The sequence below is a fragment of the Notothenia rossii genome (assembly GCF_949606895.1).
Source record: "Notothenia rossii genome assembly, chromosome: 2".
Classification (NCBI taxonomy): domain Eukaryota; kingdom Metazoa; phylum Chordata; class Actinopteri; order Perciformes; family Nototheniidae; genus Notothenia; species Notothenia rossii.
The window spans coordinates 83,746,249-83,766,534 of record NC_136904.1 but is presented as its reverse complement, the minus strand read 5'-3'; the positions used below and the strand labels follow the sequence as shown (position 1 = coordinate 83,766,534).

Here is a 20,286-nt window from a genome sequence, read left to right as displayed (position 1 = left end):
GAGGGATCCTGCAAACGTACTTTTAGGAGGGAAATTAAAATAAACGTGTTTCCCACTCTTTGAAGTAGACTGAGTTTTATAAACTGAGTCTCTTATAACAGGACTGAGCTGAAATATAGCTTTACTTTTCTTTTTTTATCTAATCAGGACATATTTGTAGTAGCTTAAAGCATAAACACAAGAAGCAGTGGAATATAGCTAGCCTTACTGTGTCAAAAGTAATAAAACAAACCTACTTTTAAGCTTACTAAATAATAAAGTCTTGTACACAAAGAGACCGTAACTATTTGATAATCTATTGTTTATCAATTGTTTTGAGTCAATTTTCTAAGAATAAATCCTGCACGTTCAAGCCTTCAAAATGTACAAAACAACAATTGACTGTATATATTTGGCTTTTTAGACTGTTTATTATACAGAACAAGACATTATCATCTTTGGATTTGGAAAAATATCAGGAGCACTTTTCATTATTTACTGAAAAAACTAAAAATGTTGAAGGCAGCGTTCAGAAGTTTAGAAAGGTGAGGGAGGAGGAGGCTTCAGATGTCTAATATAAGCACTAATGTTGAAGCGTTTCGACGCCTTTACTGTGCTGGCTGGACAACTAAAACATCTGGGATCACACTGTGTTCTTTATTTCAACGCCTGTGTGTGAACCAGCTGGTTTTGTGTCTCTCTTTCTCACACACTGTGTTCTGTGTAACAGAAGACGGTGTGAACCAACAACACACACACACACACACACACACACACACACACACACACACACACACACACACACACACACACACACACACACACACACACACACACACACACACACACACACACACACACACACACACACACAAGAGGGAATTACCTGAATGTTTCTATTACTGAACTTCACCGTCTTGTCTTGACGGTTGATTTACCTTAACAATTGTCTACTGATTTACAAACGTCTCATTCCTAAGGTAAGTCTGATGGAACATTTCTTTTTGCATGAGCTAATGAGGCAAACATTGAAATTCCACAATTAAATGGGAAGATTTCCTTAAACCGGGAATTATGCTATCAAAGCATTTTACTTCTCCTTTATCTCACATCAAGTTGGTTTTCTAACCATTCAAGCTGGCTTCGTCCACATCGTCTGAATACACTGTGTCAAACATCCTGGGTGGTTTGATTTTCCTCGAACACTCGGAGGAAAAGACCCAGTTTGCATTCTTTTAATTCCCTGTAGACACAAGTGCTACCTTGGACAGTTAAAAACAACAACACATTTGTTCTTTGTAGATGGGAAATGTTTCAATTTGCAAATAGAGCGGTAATAAGAGATCTGATTACAAATGGTCACGTGATATGCACGAAGAGACACTTTCTGTCCCCTTGTGTTCAGATCACCCAAGACCAATGTTCATGCCAGGTTTGAGCAGGGCTTGTTCTCTCTCTTCCCCCGCTCTCATTTTCACACTATCTCTCCTTTCTCAGTGTGTATGTCTCTCCCCCCCCCCACACACACACACTCCCTCGTTCTCTCTCTTTCCGTTCTCTCACTCCCTCTCATCCCCAGGGATAGAGTTTCTCTCTGGAGGAAATGGCAGCAGGGGATTAAGAAGAAGTAACGCACGCGCACACACGCGCGCACACACACACGCGCACACACACACACACACACACACACACACACACACACACACACACACACACACACACACCTGACGCTCAGTTTGGGAGTTCAGATAGCGACGATGACACATGCCACTCTTAGTCCAGTCACCCGATACACGTCTCTCTCTTTCTCTCACTCTCTCACATATTCACACTCACAGTGAGTGGTCGGTAAAAAGACGAGAACAGAGGAACACGGTCAGAGCGAGAAAAGCAAGAGTACAGTAGCTAACAGACAAGAGTGCTACATACAGACAGCAAACGGAGAGGAAGTTGAAAAGTCGATCTTGATTTGAGATACAGAAAAAAAAGGCTTCTGTTTCAGGTAGGAAATATTTAATTTAAATAAATGCCATCATCTTCATTGCCATCTTCAGGCTTTATCACTTCCTGCTGTGCGTGTGAGAAACGTCTCTCGCTGCTGTCAGTTTCACTTTAACTGCATCGCTTTACAGTCTGATTAACAGCACCAGATGTTTCTCTGCTGGATGAAGCTGTAATAAAGATATACCGATGTTTGTACCACGGACAATTCGACATCGCTCTCGCACAGTTCACATTTATTCACCAAACTCTGAAATGAGTCACTTAATTTAACTTAATTTAAAGAGATTGCAGTACACTTTATTTAGAAAATGAGGGTAAAAGAAGATTTGTGTTGTTTTCTTATTGACATTTGTGTTGTTCTGCTTACCAAAGACTCTGCAGAACAGCAACACTGCAGAATGCTCTCAAAGAAAAAGGTATACAGTAAATTCTACAAGTGTGATTGTTTTAATAATTCCCTCTGGATATTTCAAATGATTTTTTCTTGGATTAGCATGAGTTTCCAAGATTGAAATACTCCGACCAGATTTATTTTTGATTGTATATAATACAATACAATATGATGAGCTTTTTTACTACCGGATCAAGTCTGAAGCTTTTCTTGAATCATTTTGATCCTCATTTTCCCGATCAAAAGCATCTGTTCAGATTAAAAACTTAAATTCGAATGCATATTGGCAAGCATTTGGCGATGTGATGTGATATTATGAAACATGGGGCAGGATTCAATATGTTGTGATTAACTAGGCCTTATAGCAACTTTTGTAATGTCATTTATGGATAAATTGTCATAGTATCAATTACAAACCACTGTATGCAAAACTATGTGGTGGGATCTGCATTTGCATTCCTCACAGTTCCTGTAACATCCAACATCATGGCATTACAATTTGTCCAATCTGAACCACTGTTTCAGATATGATACCTTATCTCCCAAAATATCGCAATACTAACGTGTATCAATATCTTTTCGAACCTTTATCATTTTCAATAATTTAACAAAGTGCACTAAGGGGGGGATTTTAACTTTCTTCCCCTGTTACATTTAGTGAAGAGCAATGATTATTAGTTGCTTTAAAGATATACATTTGACACATAATATTACAATTTATATGACAAAATACACGCTCCACCTCAGTTTGCAAAACGTTTGCCTACACTTTTCTACATTGATGAACATTTTCAATTATATAATTCTGTTACTAATATAACAATGAAAAAAGTAATTATACTGTTCAATGTGACTGTGGATTTTGATCTTGATACTTTGGTAATTTCTTTTAATGCAGAACTTTCACTTAAAATGGAATACCTTGTATGACGTGGTATGGATATTTGTATATAAGTAAAGGATATGAGCTAGCGGGCTGTCAGTGTATAGTTTGTAACGGTCATTAATTCACATAGTTTCTTTGAGAGACATATTTGTTGTACACTCTAGGGTTTCAACTTTCTGCCATCCATTCCTCCTTCGTGGACCAGCTTTTTTGTAAAACTGTATGATGCAATGCATCTCATTAGCCATGATATGCTCTTCTATTTGAGACTTTCCGGGCTCTTTATTCCCTCAAAGGTCAGCTCTTTCAACTTGGCCTACTACTGACCAACAACCTTTTCATGGATTTAAATTAAATCCGCTGCATGTAGTTTGGCTGTAGTGTTTGGCTACTCCATGCCTGCTGAAGGATGTCAAAGTATCTGTCATCCACTGCTATGAATGAGAAACTCTACACAGTGTGCCGGGTAACGTACAGATCATATTAAGCTGTTAAGGTGATTAATGTTAAGCTGTCAAAAGAAGATGTAATTTTCCCCATTGGTTATAATAATGTTTCACCATTGTTAAAGGCTCCACACAGCTCGCCGCGGATTTCTTTTTACAAAACTGAAAATGTTTTGCTTCTAAGTTTAGCCCTCTCTTTCACTTAGGTTGTATTCATTTTATATATCTGTTCTTGGAAAATCAAACCAGAAAGCAAACAGGCACACATAGGGTGAAAAAGAAACATGAGATCATAGCAATTTATTCCTGGAGTCTCTTCTCTTTCTGAAAAAAGACAATCTTCCAGGGATCCTTAATGAGTTTCTAGAAGTTACAGAAACGATATTCTCAATCTTTAAGGAACTTGAAGTTCCTGCAAAAACCTGAGAGGTTTGTCCCATCTGGTTTTATCTACCTGAGGTGGATTAGGGGGGAATTAAATATCATCCACACTTCTTGGTAACCACGGTGGCTGAATTACAGAGGTGATTTGTGACGGATGACGCTGAGCTCCGTAATTTAGATCGGTTGCAGGAGCTTTAGTCTGCAGCTGACGGTACAACAGAGCAATGTGCAGATACGTCTTCATGCTATGAGAGTGTGTATGTAAATGTGTGTGTGTGTGTGTGGTGTGTGTGTGTGTGTGTGTGTGTGTGTGTGTGTGTGTGTGTGTGTGTGTGTGTGTGTGTGTGTGTGTGTGTGTGTGTGTGTGTGTGTGTGTGTGTGTGTGTGTGTGTGTGTGTGTGTGTGTGTGTGTGTGTGTGTGTGTGTGTGTGTGTGTGTGTGTGTGTGTGTGTGTAAGGTGTGTGTGTGTGTAAGGTGTGAATACCAGAGATAACCCTGATTCCAGCCACAAACATAAATCAAACTGCAGCACATAAAACTGGACTGACCAGTGGGAAACTAGACACTGCAAATAAGAAAGGGTTTACAATGAATTTATAGAACATGTAAGCTATGGCAGCTGCTGATGTCAACAAACACAGCACCCGGAAAGAAACGTCACTCCTTTCTCAATCATTTAGAAGTTTACAGCTGCATTTAAAATACAATTCCGCAGCTAAATTAATTTATTTCAATGTTATCACAGATATGTCTGCCCATCTTAACCCTGAGTGGGCTTGTGATCATTCAGGATAAATGAGGGTCTGCAGAGCCGTTGACCTCCTGTCAGCATATTTTAACGGCTCCTTAGAGGACGGTTTGGGGAATTTGTAGACAGGAGTTGTGTAAACCACTTGTCCCGTTAGGGGTCAGTCTAACCAGCTCACCAGGCCTGATAGCTTGTTTCCTTCTTTGGTTACTCTTTATTCATTGAACAGATTCAGAGTGTATTATGCTAAAGGAGACCAAACTAAAGAGTTGAAAATAAAGACTTTTGCATTTCTTATTTTCTCTCACTGTATTTATTATGACCATGCACCAAAACACTGAGGAGAATTCCTCGTGATCTGATTTACACCACTCAGCATACTTACATACATTACAGACACCCGATCTGCAGTCACTGTTGACATCTTTCAAAAGCAGCCAAAGTTCCACTTATTTTACCTGCCATTGGTTTAGTGTTTATTTTGTGTGTATGTTTTTTAATTTTTAATTTATGATTTATTCACGAGAAGCCCTTTGTGTTCAATGTCTGTCACAGTTTGAAACCCCTGAGCACTTTTGTTGTTACTTCATTCTTCAGATATACAGGATGCAGATGCAGGAGAAGCGTTGTTTAAAGAAACGTGTGCTATGTAAAGCTCTGAACTGAGAGTGTTTGTTTACATATTGGGCAGCGTTTCAAGGATCTGTTGACCATTCAGCAGCAGCCTGAAATAAAACTGTCTGGTTAGTTACTTAGTTGATGGCAAGTTTTCAATGCTAGTTTACAGAGCCTCTCAGTGGTGAACGCAGTAGCAGATGTGGAGCTGTATTTATAGCAGCTTCTTAGATCAGCAACTTATTGTAAGTTGTGTGTGTGTGTGTGTGTGTGTGTGTGTGTGTGTGTGTGTGTGTGTGTGTGTGTGTGTGTGTGTGTGTGTGTGTGTGTGTGTGTGTGTGTGTGTGTGTGTGTGTGTGTGTGTGTGCGTGTGTGCGTGTGTGCATGTGTGCATGTGTGCATGTGTGTGTGTTGTAACCAGATCTCAGAGGACAGAATTAAGACGACCCTGTCAACACACCCTCGATCACACACACACATACCAACCCACATCTCAAGTTCTCCCTGATCATACAGGGAACATGTCCGACTGCAAACTTAATATGACTCAGTTTTCAGTGTGTCGTACATTCAGATAGTAAAAATGACAAAATGAAGTGTCGTTAAAAAATACAAGCATGCAGAATAAAGCTCCCTGTATATTTGAGCGGGTGTTTATGCGCCCTGACACACTGACTCTGGAAAAAGTAGGTCAAGATGGGATTTGGAAAGGCATCACAAATCATCGGTATTGTTTTGTTATTGAGAATTTATTCACATTTCCATCTGAGTGAATTCGACCAAACTCTTTAAACTGTCAACCACACACGCTCAGAGGGTCACATACTATGTGCTTACCCCCTCTTGAAAACCCTATAAACTTTAGTACACCATACACATTAAAGCTGGGAGTGCACTCAGTACAGAGTAACTGTATGTTCTCTACTGTTTTGGTTCTCAAATGATATAATACAACCTGGCAATCAAATTGTTCTTTTGAATACTGTTGACTTTTGAATACTGTTGACAGGTTGATGACAAATGTTCTGCCTCACAATGGCATCTTTAATTTTGTATTTTTATAAATAGATCTGAGTTCAAATGTAGTTTAAAAGCTTCTTCATTGTGATACATTGTTGATGGGGTGTAACTCATTGCAAAGTTACTCAAATGACTCAGTGACTTATGACAGTAACGAGTGCTCTAATGCCGGATTTAATTTATTTGCTTGACTAAATTACCGTTACTTAAGGGCTTGTTAGATCAAATGTTATGTCGCAAATGCTCTGGTAAATCCACGACCAGCAGGCAGCTTTGGTTAAGCTTAACCCTCTCTATGCCACTCTGTCTCTTTTTCAATTTCAGGATGCAATACACAGAAAGAAAGTCGGCTGAAAATATTACCAACATTTAAAGAATAATACAAAATATATATACAGTTCATTAATTACATTGCATTGCATTTAGCTGACGCTTTTATCCAAAGCGACTTACAATAAGTGCATTCGACCAGGAAGATACAAACTTGAAGAAAACCGAATCATATAATATATATAATATATATCAGGTTTCATAGAGCCAAAACATTTCAACTGCTACTCAACTGGCTTTAGATAAGCCAGTCCTTTATTAGTATATAAGTGCTTTGTTAGTAATTCTATCGCTCGAAGTGGAGTCGAAAGAGATGAGTTTTCAGTCTGCGCCGGAAGATGTGTAGGCTTTCTGCTGTCCTGATGTCAATGGGGAGTTCATTCCACCATTTTGGAGCCAGGATAGCAAACCCACGTGTTTTTGCTGATGGGAACTTGGGTCCCCCTCGCAGCGAGGGTGCAGCGAGCCGTTTGATGATGCAGAGCGGAGTGCACGTGCTGGGGTGTACAGTTTAACCATGTCCTGGATGTAGGAAAGGCCAGATCCATTCTCAGCATGGTATGCAAGTACCAGTGTCTTGAAGTGGATTCTAGCAGTTACTGGAAGCCAGTGAAGGGAGCGGAGGAGCGGAGTGGTGTGGGAGAATTTTGGAAGGTTGAAGACCAGACGAGCCGCTGCATTCTGGATGAGCTGCAGAGGTCGGATGGCACATGCAGGTAGACCAGCCTGGAGGGAGTTGTAGTAGTCTAGGCGTGAGATGACGAGAGCCTGGACCAGAACCTGCGTCGTTTTCTGGGTCAGGTGGGGACGTATCCTTCTGATGTTGTAAAGAGTGTATCTGCAGCAGCGGGTTGTAGCAGCGATGTTTTCAGTGAAGAACAGTTTGTTATCTAGGGTCACACCCAGATTCCTTGCAGTCTGAGTCGGGGAAACAGTAGAGGTGCCGATGTTGATTGCCAGGTCGAGAGTGGGGCAATCTTTTCCCGGAAGGAAAAGCAGTTCAGTCTTGTCAAGGTTGAGCTTGAGGTGGTGAGCAGATATCCACTGAGAGATGTGTGCTAGACAAGCAGAGATGCGTGCGACGACCTGGGTCTCTGAGCGGGGAAAGGACAGAATGAATTGGGTGTCGTCAGCGTAGCAGTGGTATGAAAAACCATGCGGGCTAATGACAGATCCGAGCGAGTTTGTGTACAAAGAGAAGAGGAGGGGACCAAGAACAGAGCCCTGAGGGACCCCTGTAGTTAATTGACAAGGGTCGGACTCGGACCCTCTCCAAGTTACCCTGTAGGTGCGGTCTTTGAGGTATGAGGTGAGGAGGGAAAGTGCAGAGCCTGAAACTTCAAGTTCTTGGAGAGTGCGAAGGAGGATCTGATGGTTCACCGTGTCGAATGCAGCAGACAGGTCCAGAAGGATGATGACAGAGGAGAGGGAGGCTGCTTTAGCCGTGTGCAGTTCCTCAGAGACAGCAAGGAGGGCAATTTCTGTTGAGTGACCTGCCTTGAAACAAGACTGGTGCGGATCCAGAAGGTTGTTCTGATGGAGATAACAGGAGAGTTGTTTAAAGACAGCGTGTTCAAGTGTTTTAGACAGGAACGGGAGGAGAGAGACAGGCCTGTAGTTTATAACATCAGACGGGTTGAGAGTGGGTTTCTTTAGGAGAGGGTTTACTCTTGCCTCCTTAAGACTGTTTGGAAAGTGACCAGAAGTTAGAGAAGTGTTGATGAAATGGGTGAGAAACTGTAGAATATCAGGAGCGATAGTCTGAAGGAGGTTTGAGGAGATAGGGTCCAGAGGACAAGTGGTAGGACGGGCAGAGGTAAACTAAAACATTATGTAAAAAGGCAAATTTCCAATGGCAGCATTTCAAAGTAACTTATCAAATAAACACATTATTTTGGTTTAAGTAATCTCTTAAATTTGACCTATTAACTGTAACTATTCACTATTACGATTATTGAAGGTGGAGCTCTTTTTTGGCAGGTCCACCAGATGTCCGGTTACACAATCTTTAAATAGACACTAATCTGTATTTACAATCATAAATAATCTCCCAGCTAATAGGAGCGCAGTGACAGTAATCTGAGCTGCTGTGTGTCGGCTTCGTGTTTGATTACAGCTCTGTGTTGTGTCATGTTGTGACAAACTTAATGATGAGCTGTAGTGGTAAATGCAGACAATGACTAACAGCTCTGCTTTATGAGGATAAACTCAGCAGCAGCACGGCAGACTGTTAATCTACAGATATTTTAATGTCAGTCAGAAAACACACACACAGCCCTCCTGGCAGGACCTGGCCCAGCAGATTTTGGCTTTTTAATATTGCTTTTTGTTTTTTTTACAACTGCAAGTGGCGCAAGAGGGTGGACCAAAATGTTATTATTAACGTTAATGAACTGAAAACACAATGTGAAGCACTAAGGTGTTTATAACGTTCAATGACAAAAAACCCAAACAACAACCAAACTTGAAAACACAATGAGGTGTTGCCATGCCCTAGAGCACATGTGTCAAACTCAAGGCCCAGGGGCCAAATCAGGCCCTTGGTGGATTTAATTCCGGCCCGCAGGATAATTTTTTATTATTATTAGATCTGGCCCGCCGGTATATTGCACGCACACCTTCACTCAATCCTGAGGGTGTCCTCAGCTCAGAGCCTGACCCCAAACATTGATGAACTTGCACCCAAGATGAGATGCCAAGTATCTGCTTGAACTAGCATCACAGAGCAGCACACTGAGTTTCAATGGATGTTTCCTTCTGCATTTTCTTTCTTGAGACAACAGGGCATGTTTGTTTTTTCTTTGAGGGAAATTGTTTTTTTAAAGCTGTTGTTGGCCTGTGGAAAAATGTAATCATAAGAAATGACTGAGGAAAAGCTGCAGATAGAGCCATAAGAAATGAATGCAACTGATTATTTAATGTTTAATGTTGTTTTTATAGGCAATAATTTAAGCTTTGTTAGTTCCAGGTTTAATATGTGCAATAAGTTCATTTCAATACGTAAACATTGAACCAGTCGGGCTCTCGACTAGTACAGATTTTTTAATTTTGGCCCACTTTGTATTTGAGTTTGACACCCCTGCATACCCTGCCTAATTGTCCATTTCAGTCCTTATTTGACAATCATTTTCATAACGATTGCATTATGCTGTATTGAAAAAGTCTAAAAACTAGCTAATGTCTTCATAAACTCATTAGAAAAATATTAAGTAGTGTCATCTTCTCACAGACGTCCATAATATCAGGCTTCATTTAAAACCAGTGGATTCTCCCCCTCCTGGATATTTGAATCAATACAAGTTTAATGCACTTCCACATTGGCTTTATTTTCAGGCATGGGGGTTTACCACTTGGATTTACCTTCAATCCAGATGGATTATAATGCATTTAGATTAAGATGTGTTAAACTGGGTTGTGATTGCTTAGTCTGGTTTAAGTACATGTTAACGCTAAAAACCAAGCCTCAATCCAGTTTATCCAGATCAACATCCAGAGCTGTTTTAGTAATCCTCATCTACAAGGGTTAGGGCTGGATTTGGATTATAGTGCATGTGAAATAGGTGTCAGTAGATTTGAGTGCATCCAAAGTTTGCTAAAGCACAAACAGAATGGCTTGAAATACATTATAAAGCATTTAGAATTGCTTAAACTGGTTTATAGTGTATTGAAAATGTTGTCAGGTTGGACTGATGCTACAAATCAATGACACAAAAACTTCTCCTCCTCCTCCTCCTCCTCCTCTTCCTCCTCTTCCTCCCCGGTCAGGGCTGATTTAGTTGCTCTCTGTTTCCACCCACACTGTTGTTATCAAGGAATTTACTGCAGGGCTTCTACAAGCTGTGACTATAATCTACTTAGAGAGATAGAAGTAATACATGAATGTTTATTTAGAACAACTCTCCTGTGATCACTGTGTGTATATGTAACCACTGCTCACACCAACATTTGGATTTACACTATAGAACCATACTTTTCCTCGAAAGGCGCTCCATAACACTGAGTGGCTCTTAAATGTTGAGATATGAGATAACAGTCATTTGTTTTGCAATAGTCTTGTTGTTTTTATTGTGTGCTGTGTGTATAACCCTTCATTTGGTCACTGGGCAGTAAATGTACCTCTCTGCTTCTTTAAACGGAGATGAAGGACTCTTACTGGCCCTGTAGTGACTGGACACATGGGCTCATTATGTGAGCCACTCATTCACGTTCTTACTCTCGATCTCCGCATTATTACCACTCTCTGACTCCAGCTGCTGCAGCGCCATATGTTCCTCATGTTGTTACTGTAAAGCATCAGCATCAGCTGCTCAGGTCTCCAGGTTGAAATGACACGAATATCAGAGAGAGATGGATTTCCTCTATTTGCTTTTCTCAGGCTTTGCCAAGAAGTGTCAGTATCACTCAGCTAACAGGCCAGCTGAAGATACGTTCACCGGCATTCCTATGTTAAAACAAATGGTTACCGTTTTAACAGTTTATCTGAAAATCAGCTTTTTTCAAATCAAATCCCATCTGTTCTCTTCCACTCAAACCAAAGAGAAATACTAAAGACTGTATTTTATAATGACTCCTACAGCAGTGGTTTGTTTCCTCAAAGGTATTTGAATGATGTCACAGCTGTCTCCAGTTTGACAAGAAGCACTATTATACATCTTCCATCCATAAAGACAATGACGCAAGCAAAGTGGATCAATCTGTAGACATTTTATATTTAAAACTTGGTTTCCTGAAGGTGTTGGGTGTTGTCATGTGTCTAGCAATTTTTCTAAATACATCATCCTCTCTGTTTAATGTTAAACAAGTCGCCAATAAGCTCCAAGAACTGAAGAGCTCTCAAAGTCATCAATAACAGTGCCATCAGTGATCTAAAACCCATTATTCAAACCCTGTTTCTCTCTTTTATGCAGGGAGTGTGTGTGGTGCAGTGGGCGGTACGTTGCCAGGGTTGATCGGCGCCACTGGTTCCTCCATGATGATGAAACCATTCCTGTCGTTTCCTGTCGAGACGGCTTCGCCAGTCGGACTGTTCCCAAACTTCAACACGGTATGACTGTGTGAACGTGTGTGTGTGTGAGGGACAGTAAAAGTGACAGCGTGTCGCAGCTGCAGGCCATACAGGCTGACTGTGATAAAGAGACCTGTCAGCATCACTCTGGCATCATCCCAACCTAAGCAGGCTCTTGACCTCTGACCTCTGTTCGCCTCCTGCAGATGGACCCGGTTCAGAAGGCCGTCATCAACCACACTTTTGGCGTTACGTTGGTACCCAAGAAGAAACAGGTCATCTCATGCACCGTGTGCCAGCTGAGGTTCAACTCTGACGTAAGTTTTTATGTTTGTGTTTCCACGTAGGTTTGGCATCTAAATCCGTCTCTTCACACTCTTCCAGTCAGTTTGATTATGTCTCTGTGATCATCGTCCAGTCATATGAGTCATCTCTGTGGTCATGTTGCTATCAACATTTCCTGAAATCCTTTGCTCTGTCTTCCCCAGAGTCAGAGGAGAAGAATGATACCAGTTTCATCACCTATTGTTTCTCCATTCAGTATATGTTTAGCCTAGCTTAGAACTAAAACCTAGACCAAGGCAGGAGGAAAGTGCTAGCCTAGGTCCATGAAAACTGATGGAAATGAAATGCACACTAAGAATAAATCAATGTGGTCTTCATTTATTGTAAATGTTGTCTTTACGATCTGACCGCTCCACAATGTGGACAGGAGTTTAGACATGGAGCATCCTAGTAACTGTCTCCAGGGATTGGTCAACAAATAGCTTGAACGCTTATTCCTGCTAATCTCCTTTTGACTTATCAATGTCTACACCTGCTCATTAAACAAGATATAGCAATGTAGCTGTAGTTGTTGATGGTAGGGTTTATTTGGAGCTAGGCTAGCAGTTCCACACTGCTATTAGTCTTTGTGCTATGCTAAACTAAACCACCTGGAACTATCTCTATTCACTTATAGATTATGATATCCATCTACTCATCATAAGACCGATAGTAAGATGATTTTATATAACTTGTTAGGTGACACTTTCTATGCCACTAATGTTGAAAATGGCAAAGATGTGCAGTATCATTTCTCACTATTTTCCTTTAAGCTCGAGCTAGAATTCATGTAGGTCCAGGACTAAATTCATCCTGGACCTACATGCTTTCAGATGCACAGAGATTCATCTGACTGAAGTTGAAGTGTTTCTTGAATATTTTCTGTCAAAACATTTTGTCCGCAGGAAACTTCTAAGGAAAATGTTTGGTTATGATAAAGCCGAGACGTATACTTTGTGAAGCTTGTTTGTATTTTGTATAATGGATATTCCTGTCAGAAGAGCCAGTGTGTATCAACAGGTGCGACCCCTACCCTCTTTGTTATTGCAGCGCTGTGTGAATGACACACTCTCCTTCAAGTAATGATTGCTGAAAGCTAACAAGCTGCATCGTTAGTGACATGCCAGTCAAACATGAAATATTTATGAGCTGTTCAAATTATTCATGAGTGGACATGAAAACAGGAATCACTTCCGTAGGGAGGAGAGGAGTAAAAGGGAAGCAAGGGCTCGAGTACATTGAATAAAAGCTGAGTCATTGAGAATCCAGACAGTCACATGAGGACACTGTTAACCTGGAGGTTTGTTGGAACAAAGACAACATCTCTACCTTCCATTTGGATACCTTATCTGGATAATGAAAAACAAGATAATGCACACAGGTTATTGCAACCAAGTGAACATTGTTATTTGTTCATTACTTTGGCACAGGACCTACTTCCAGAACTAATTCAATTCTAATCTGGTTCTGTAGTTAAGATGAAGCGGCAAAGTTGAAGATTGCAACCAAGGGAATTACCTCACAAAAAATAAGTTAACTTTCAGGGATTTCTGCCAGTTCTCTTTTTAGGTTTAAGCTGAAGGCAAACTCCGGGAAAAGTGAAACATATGTAGAAGTGCCTAAAACCTACATTCTCTCCAATATTCAGTATCTAAACTTGTTGCAAGTCTAATTGAATAGAAATCTATGAGAAAATTGATGACAGAAACTCTCATTTAGAGTCTGTAGAGACTCTAAAGCTAGTGGACGAGGGGCTGAACAGGAAGTCACATCAGGACTTTAGCCCAAACAGAAAGTAAAATCTCTCCGTGTGTCTCTTGCTTCAGTCTCAGGCAGAGGCTCATTTCAGGGGCAGTCGTCACGCCAAGAAGCTCAAGTCTCAGGAGAACAAGACCAAGGCCAAGCTGTCAATCACCGGAGAGACCAATGGGAGCAGAACGAGTCCTGTTTGCCCCGCCCCTCCTGTCTCAGCAAACAGCATCACCAATCAGCACACAGGTTCATTTTAACTGTTAAAGTTACTGATTTTCATTTTGAGAATTGATTTTAGTGAGTTTTTTAATTTATTACTCCTCTTCTTCCTCCTTTTACCCATCCTTCCTCCAGATCTCTTATCTGGCCTCACAGACTCCTTTACTCTCAATCCCTTCGTCCTCCCCTCCTTCTCCCCTCCCTCCTCCACCTCCCCCTCCTCCAGCAGACCAGGCAGTGAGCCTCCTCCCTCCAGTCCTCCCACCGCTCTCCCTGCCCCGGGCCTCTTCTCCTCCTCTTCCTCACCCTCTTTCCCTTCTTCCAAAGCCTCTCCGCCTCTCCCTCCTCCAGCTCCTGCCACCTACTCTTCATCCCCTACTCCTCCTCCTCCCTCCCTGGCCTCTTCCCAGGATGCTCCTTCCTCGGCAGAGACAGAGGATGAGAAGGCGAAGAAGCTGATGTACTGCTCTTTGTGTAAAGTCGCCGTCAACTCTCTCTCTCAGCTGGAGGCTCACAATGCAGGTGAAGGGGGAATAGATGAAGTATGCATGTGGTTTCAGCTGCTGCCGTTTTTCATGTCTTCAGTTGAAGCTTGAAAACTTTTCAATGACATGCTTCATATACCTGACGATTGGTCTGCTAAGTTTTTTGTTGTTGTTGTTGTTGTTGTTGTTGTTGTTGTTATAGACCTATCAACTGTGTCACCTTAGCTACATGTACAAACTTTTTGCAACAGATAGATGTTGTATGTGTGTTCTCTGATAAGCAGCCAACTCTCACATTTGTAAGTGTCCTTGAATGCATCAACAGGCAGCGCTTTCAACACTCATGTTACCACGTGATGATGATTCCTATACTTTCATGACTTCAACAAGTTGGAAGTCTCCGCAGGTTGATTAAGAAAGAAATGAACTGAAAGAAATGGGCTTGATGGAAGTAAATCTATCTTTAAACAACAGCAAAAAGTTTAGCATTAAAGGTGGGGTAGGACATTTTGGAGAAACCAGCTCGAGTGCGCTAGAATTTGAAAATACACAACCGGAGAAAATCTGCCACTTCCTCACAGAACCCCTTCTCCAACACACACGAACGCGCACATGACCAATGAGGGCACGAGATAAGTTTGTGCACAGATGGAAGGCTGACAGGCAGGTAGGCCACCCAGTTATTTTAGCCGGGCCGGCTAGAATGATTGGTCGTGTTTTTTACAGTACTACGGCTTCCACAGATGACATTTTTTAATGGATTTTTTGTCAAAGCACTTCAGATATTCATTGCTATCGGGATGTTAAGAGCATTCCATGGAATATAACAAAAAGTGTATCTCGAGACGGTTTCTCAAACTTACCTACCCCACTGTAAGGCTTTGTGATTCTGTGTTGTTTTGTATGGAAGTTTAGTTTCTGATTGTTTCTATCTGCAGGTTCAAAGCACAAGACGATGATGGAGGCTCGGAGCGGTGCCGGGCCGATCAAGGCGTACCCTCGTGCCGGGGCCAAGCTGAAGAACGGCAGCAGCTCCGTGCTGAAGGGCTCCGGCCTGCAGAACAAAACCTTCCACTGCCAGATCTGTGACGTTCATGTCAACTCTGAGATCCAGCTCAAACAGGTAGAAACCCAGGGAGCTTTATTCTAATGTTACACAGAGCCCAATCTGTGACTTATCCTGTTCGGATCTACAGATCTGGATTGTTCCTTCTGAACAAAGCCACAAAGCAGCTTGTTTTACCCAACGAGCAGTAACATTGAAATATCAACTTGAAAGGCACCTTTCTATTCATGTTTTTGTTTCTAATAGCTTTTGTATCTCCATTATCTAGCTAGAAAATGATTTACTGTACTGTTTTAAACAACTCAACATTTTGGAAGCAAAAGGCATTAATTGTGAAATATCTGAGTTCACATTTTTGGGAGACTTTACGTATTGGAATTTGGAGATAAAAAAATTAACTAAAACTACAAACTAAAAGAATGTGGTTTCAGGCACTGCCACAGTTTAACAGTGTGATATTAAAGTTATGGTGGAAAGAACAGAGTAATATAATAACTTTGTTTTTGTTGTTGTTGCAGCACATCTCCAGCAGGAGGCACAAGGACAGAGTGGCTGGAAAACCCAGCAAACCCAAATACAGCCCTTACAACAAACAGCAGCGCAGCCCACTCTCTGTAAGTGTCTCTCTCCCGCTCTCTCTCTCTCTCAAATTTAATACAAATTGCTTTATTGGCATGAACTATGTGTACAATATCGTGCAGATCAACAAACTCATCAAGTAATGCTGTTATGGATCAATATTTGGGGACTGTAGTAAATCATTTCAGAATACATTTTTGAATCCTTAATTATTAATCAATTCATCTATTTGCTTTTTTAAATATGTACTTGTTTAACCTACTTTTACCTCCTTTTTTCTACTCGCCTTTCCCAAACTCCTGTCCTCACACTGTTTTCTCCTTGTCTCCTGTCTTTTTTGTCTTCTCCTCTCCTCCTCAGGGCGAGTTGTTGAATCCCTCCATCTCTCCGTCCTTCCTCTCCACTCCCTTTGCTCCTCCTCCCTGCTCCCTCACCACAACCATCTCCCTCTCTCCCTCCTCTCTCTCCTCCCCCCTCTTCACTGCCAACTCCACACCCCTCAGCCCCACCATGTCTCTTCATCCTCGCCCTCTCTGCTCCTCGTCTATCTTCACCACCTCCTTCCTGCGTCCGGCTCCTGGACCAATGAGAGCGAGCCAAGGATCGATCCTCTTTGCACCCTACTGAGCTCGGCGTCGGGGAACGGGAATCAAACCTGTGACCTTTGACGTCTGACCTCCAGTTTGTTGGAGTGACAGATAGTCCAAAAGAGACATAAGCTTTGCCATCGTGGCTGCAGGGATTCAAACCTGCAACCTGCTCACCTGGCTTCGAAGTGAGACTGAACCTCCTCCGTCTTCTGGATGTTCTCGGGACGAAACTTAACAACTGGCCCGACTGCAACCGAGGATTTTATAAACCAGAACCGAACAGAGACTAAAAGAAATGTACTCTGACATTTCAAGAAAAGCAATACCTCTCTCAACTAAATAAACACTCAACTTATGAATGCTTACTAGATTTGTTTCTTTCTTTGACATTTTACCAAAAAAGAGTCCCTATAGCTACTAAAGAAGATGGAGTCTGTTGTTCTCATGTATCTGCGGTTAACCAGGATTTGTGAAGAACCATAATGGACGAGCAGAATCTAAAAACTCCTGCTGGAGGAGCGAACCAGCACACACCTGATGTCAGACGTCCTCCGTCATGAACAAATGCTACTGCTGATGTCTTTATATCATATCAACACTGGATTACGATGCCACGAATGTTGTCCTGCACTAAGTTTTGACCTGTTCCTAACATACATCATCTCGAGCAAACAAACTGGGAAGAAGGATAAAGATAAGGCTGGCAATATTCTTTATTTATTTTATTGTCAACAATAGGACACATAGACACAAATGTGTTTGTCGAGCAATACTTTCTGACCTCCTCAGTCCCAAACCTATTAGCCCTTGTTGAGAAAATGCTTGGCTATCTACCTAGACAGCTGACCTTGCAAATGTGTCTCTAACTGGAGGACATAGTGTTTGGTTGGGAACCATTGTCTGATCTGTCCGTCCAATTATTTTAGAAACGTTACATGAATGAGAGACTCAGCCTCATTATTTTTACTCTAGTGCCATCCTCAGGATACACTCCACACGACAAGTGTCTGAACGCTCTTCTATCATTGGCTATGAGCTCAACTAAAGGATATTAAAAGGATGCAAATAGGTCCTGATCGATCGTCCTTATATTCAAGGTGGGGGTGAAAAAACAAAAAATTATGAAAACACATTTAATAAGTACGATGCATTTCAAATAACTTTTTAAAGCTTACATTTATTTATTTGTCAAATGGCAAATTAGATGTCTAATGTAAGAACCATTTACGGATGAAGTGCAAAAGTTAACTAGTATTCTCCAAGCAATAATCAAAACATTTACAGTGCAAATGAACGCCATGGAGCAGAAATAAGTCCGAAATAACATAACAAGCACCATTTTTATGTAAAATGAGAGTGATAACACTGGAGGTTATTTTCTATGGATTGAAATGGTCGATATTTTCCTGTCCGTCTTCCTGCCTCCTCCTGAAGCACTTGAAGCATCTCGGTCTTCCAATAATGAACAAAAATCTGTTTAAAGGACAGTATGTTTGTGTGTGTTTATCTATGCAGTATTTTGGTCTCATGGTGTGGTAACTATCTCATCTCCTCACCATGCAACTACTCAAATGTTGATGAAGCTGGTCAACTCACGAAAACAAAGCTCTAAACTCTTTAACTGAACTTTTTCCTCCTTTGTCAAATGATGTCTTCATGATGCAATAATGTAAAGATCAGCTGCTGCTTTTCTATTTGCTTCCAACACTGAGGCCTGAGAGTCTTCACTGGGGTCAAGTTACGATTCTGGAATGAAACAAAACTGAATGCACTGAAGTGTTATTTCAGGTTGTAGAAAATGTCTTGAAAACTGAGATTGTGAGTGTGTGTGAATGTGTGTATTCTCTCCGCGCTTCATCAAATTGAATCACTTTGCTTCCAAAATAAAAGCGTGTATGTTTCCCATAGGACATGCGCACATTGAGTAAATTAAGTGTTTTTAAAAGGGGGGTTTAAACTGCCACACACAGGGCTCTTATCTTTCATTAAATATATTTAAAAATGATTAAATCTGTTTTTGAAAATCAAAGTTATAATTGTGGTTGCACATATATAGTTCTCTGACTCACCTATCATCGCCCTTTCTGAGTTTAGATTGAATAATGCACCATTCAAATATTTCATACATGGAAACAGGGTAGCTTTAATCAAGTTTTAAAACAATAAATAGTTCAGATATTTCAAAAAGAAAAGAAAGAAAGACATATCGTTTAAGTTCAGAACAGCAACATGTAATCATCCTCTTTCATTTCATTCTGTACAGTATTTATTCGTCCGACCTTGTTTTTTTTTATGATGATTGTGATGCAAATATGCAAATGAAAACGTGTCAGGTTGAGAATCATTTTTCTTCTTATCATCTTATTGCTGTACATTTGTTTTATTTGTTTTCATTAAAAAATGCTGAACTTACTTAAGCAAAACACCTGAGTAATTATTCCACTGTGATGAAACCTCAACCACTCGCAAAGAACCTAAAAGATCCCCATGTTTCTCTAATAACCCTCTGTCCACTAGAGGGCACTTAACCTACAACAAGAATGTTCACTCAATCATTTGCTTCAAAAGTAAACTGTGGAAAGTTTGGAGGGAAATGTGAAATAAAATGATGTGAAAAAGAGCTGCAGAAATTATTTAGAAACTTTTCATCCAAGGCTGGAAATATCTGGAAGAGGCTCTATTATGCTTCTTTTTTATTTATTTGTTTAGGTTTTTCCCTTTCCTGTAGTGTGTTGTATAGGTTTTTGTGCATGTCAATGGTCTGCAAAGGCAACAATCCCTAAGTTCCCTCCAGAGGGAGTTTCTCTCCCCCCCCCCCCCACTCCCTTGTTGACTTTAATAATATATATATATATATATATATATATATGTATAGATAGATAGATAGCAAGATACATAGCATACAGTTAGCATAGAGGATGAGCGGTAAAGAAAAGCGATTGGCCTTCCAGCGGGTAAGAAAGTCGGCATTACATTGCTGTGTGCCCCTTTGTACAAATAAGTCCCGTTATAATCGGGAGATAAGTTTCCATTCATTTCCTATTGATGCTGAGGTAAAGGCTCAGTGGCTGATCAAGGTCCGTAGGGACAATTTCAGCCCCACAACAAATACCCGTATGTGTAGTAGGCACTTTCGACCAGGAGACTTATTGGTCACAGCTGGAGGACTGAACACAGTAAAGAAAGGAGCTACACCTGTTCTCTTTGCTTGGAATAACTACGAGCTACCTACACCAAGACGTAATGTTTGATGTAACCATCAACAACGGTAAGCAGCATACAAGCATGGATGTATATTAATAATTATAAACGCTGCGAACTATACCACCGTTCACACACACACACACACACACACACACACACACACACACACACACACACACACACACACACACACACACACACACACACACACACACACACACACACACACACACACACACACACACACACACACACACAC

At 41.0% G+C, this 20,286-nt stretch overlaps 1 protein-coding gene across 2 annotated transcripts in view; it reads left to right on the top strand.

Annotated features, from left to right (window-relative positions):
- znf385b (zinc finger protein 385B) overlaps positions 1 to 19,235 on the top strand; it is a 43,258-nt gene extending 24,023 nt beyond the window's left edge. For both annotated transcript variants that reach the window (XM_079667345.1, XM_079667344.1), the window contains exons 5-11: positions 11,711 to 11,847; positions 12,015 to 12,125; positions 13,959 to 14,130; positions 14,239 to 14,625; positions 15,527 to 15,711; positions 16,173 to 16,268; positions 16,594 to 19,235. In XM_079667345.1, the coding sequence (XP_079523471.1) occupies positions 11,711 to 11,847; positions 12,015 to 12,125; positions 13,959 to 14,130; positions 14,239 to 14,625; positions 15,527 to 15,711; positions 16,173 to 16,268; positions 16,594 to 16,860 (1,355 nt within the window). In that variant the 3' untranslated portion in view covers positions 16,861 to 19,235. The remainder of the gene's footprint in view (positions 1 to 11,710; positions 11,848 to 12,014; positions 12,126 to 13,958; positions 14,131 to 14,238; positions 14,626 to 15,526; positions 15,712 to 16,172; positions 16,269 to 16,593) is intronic.
- The last annotated feature ends 1,051 nt before the right edge of the window (positions 19,236 to 20,286 follow it).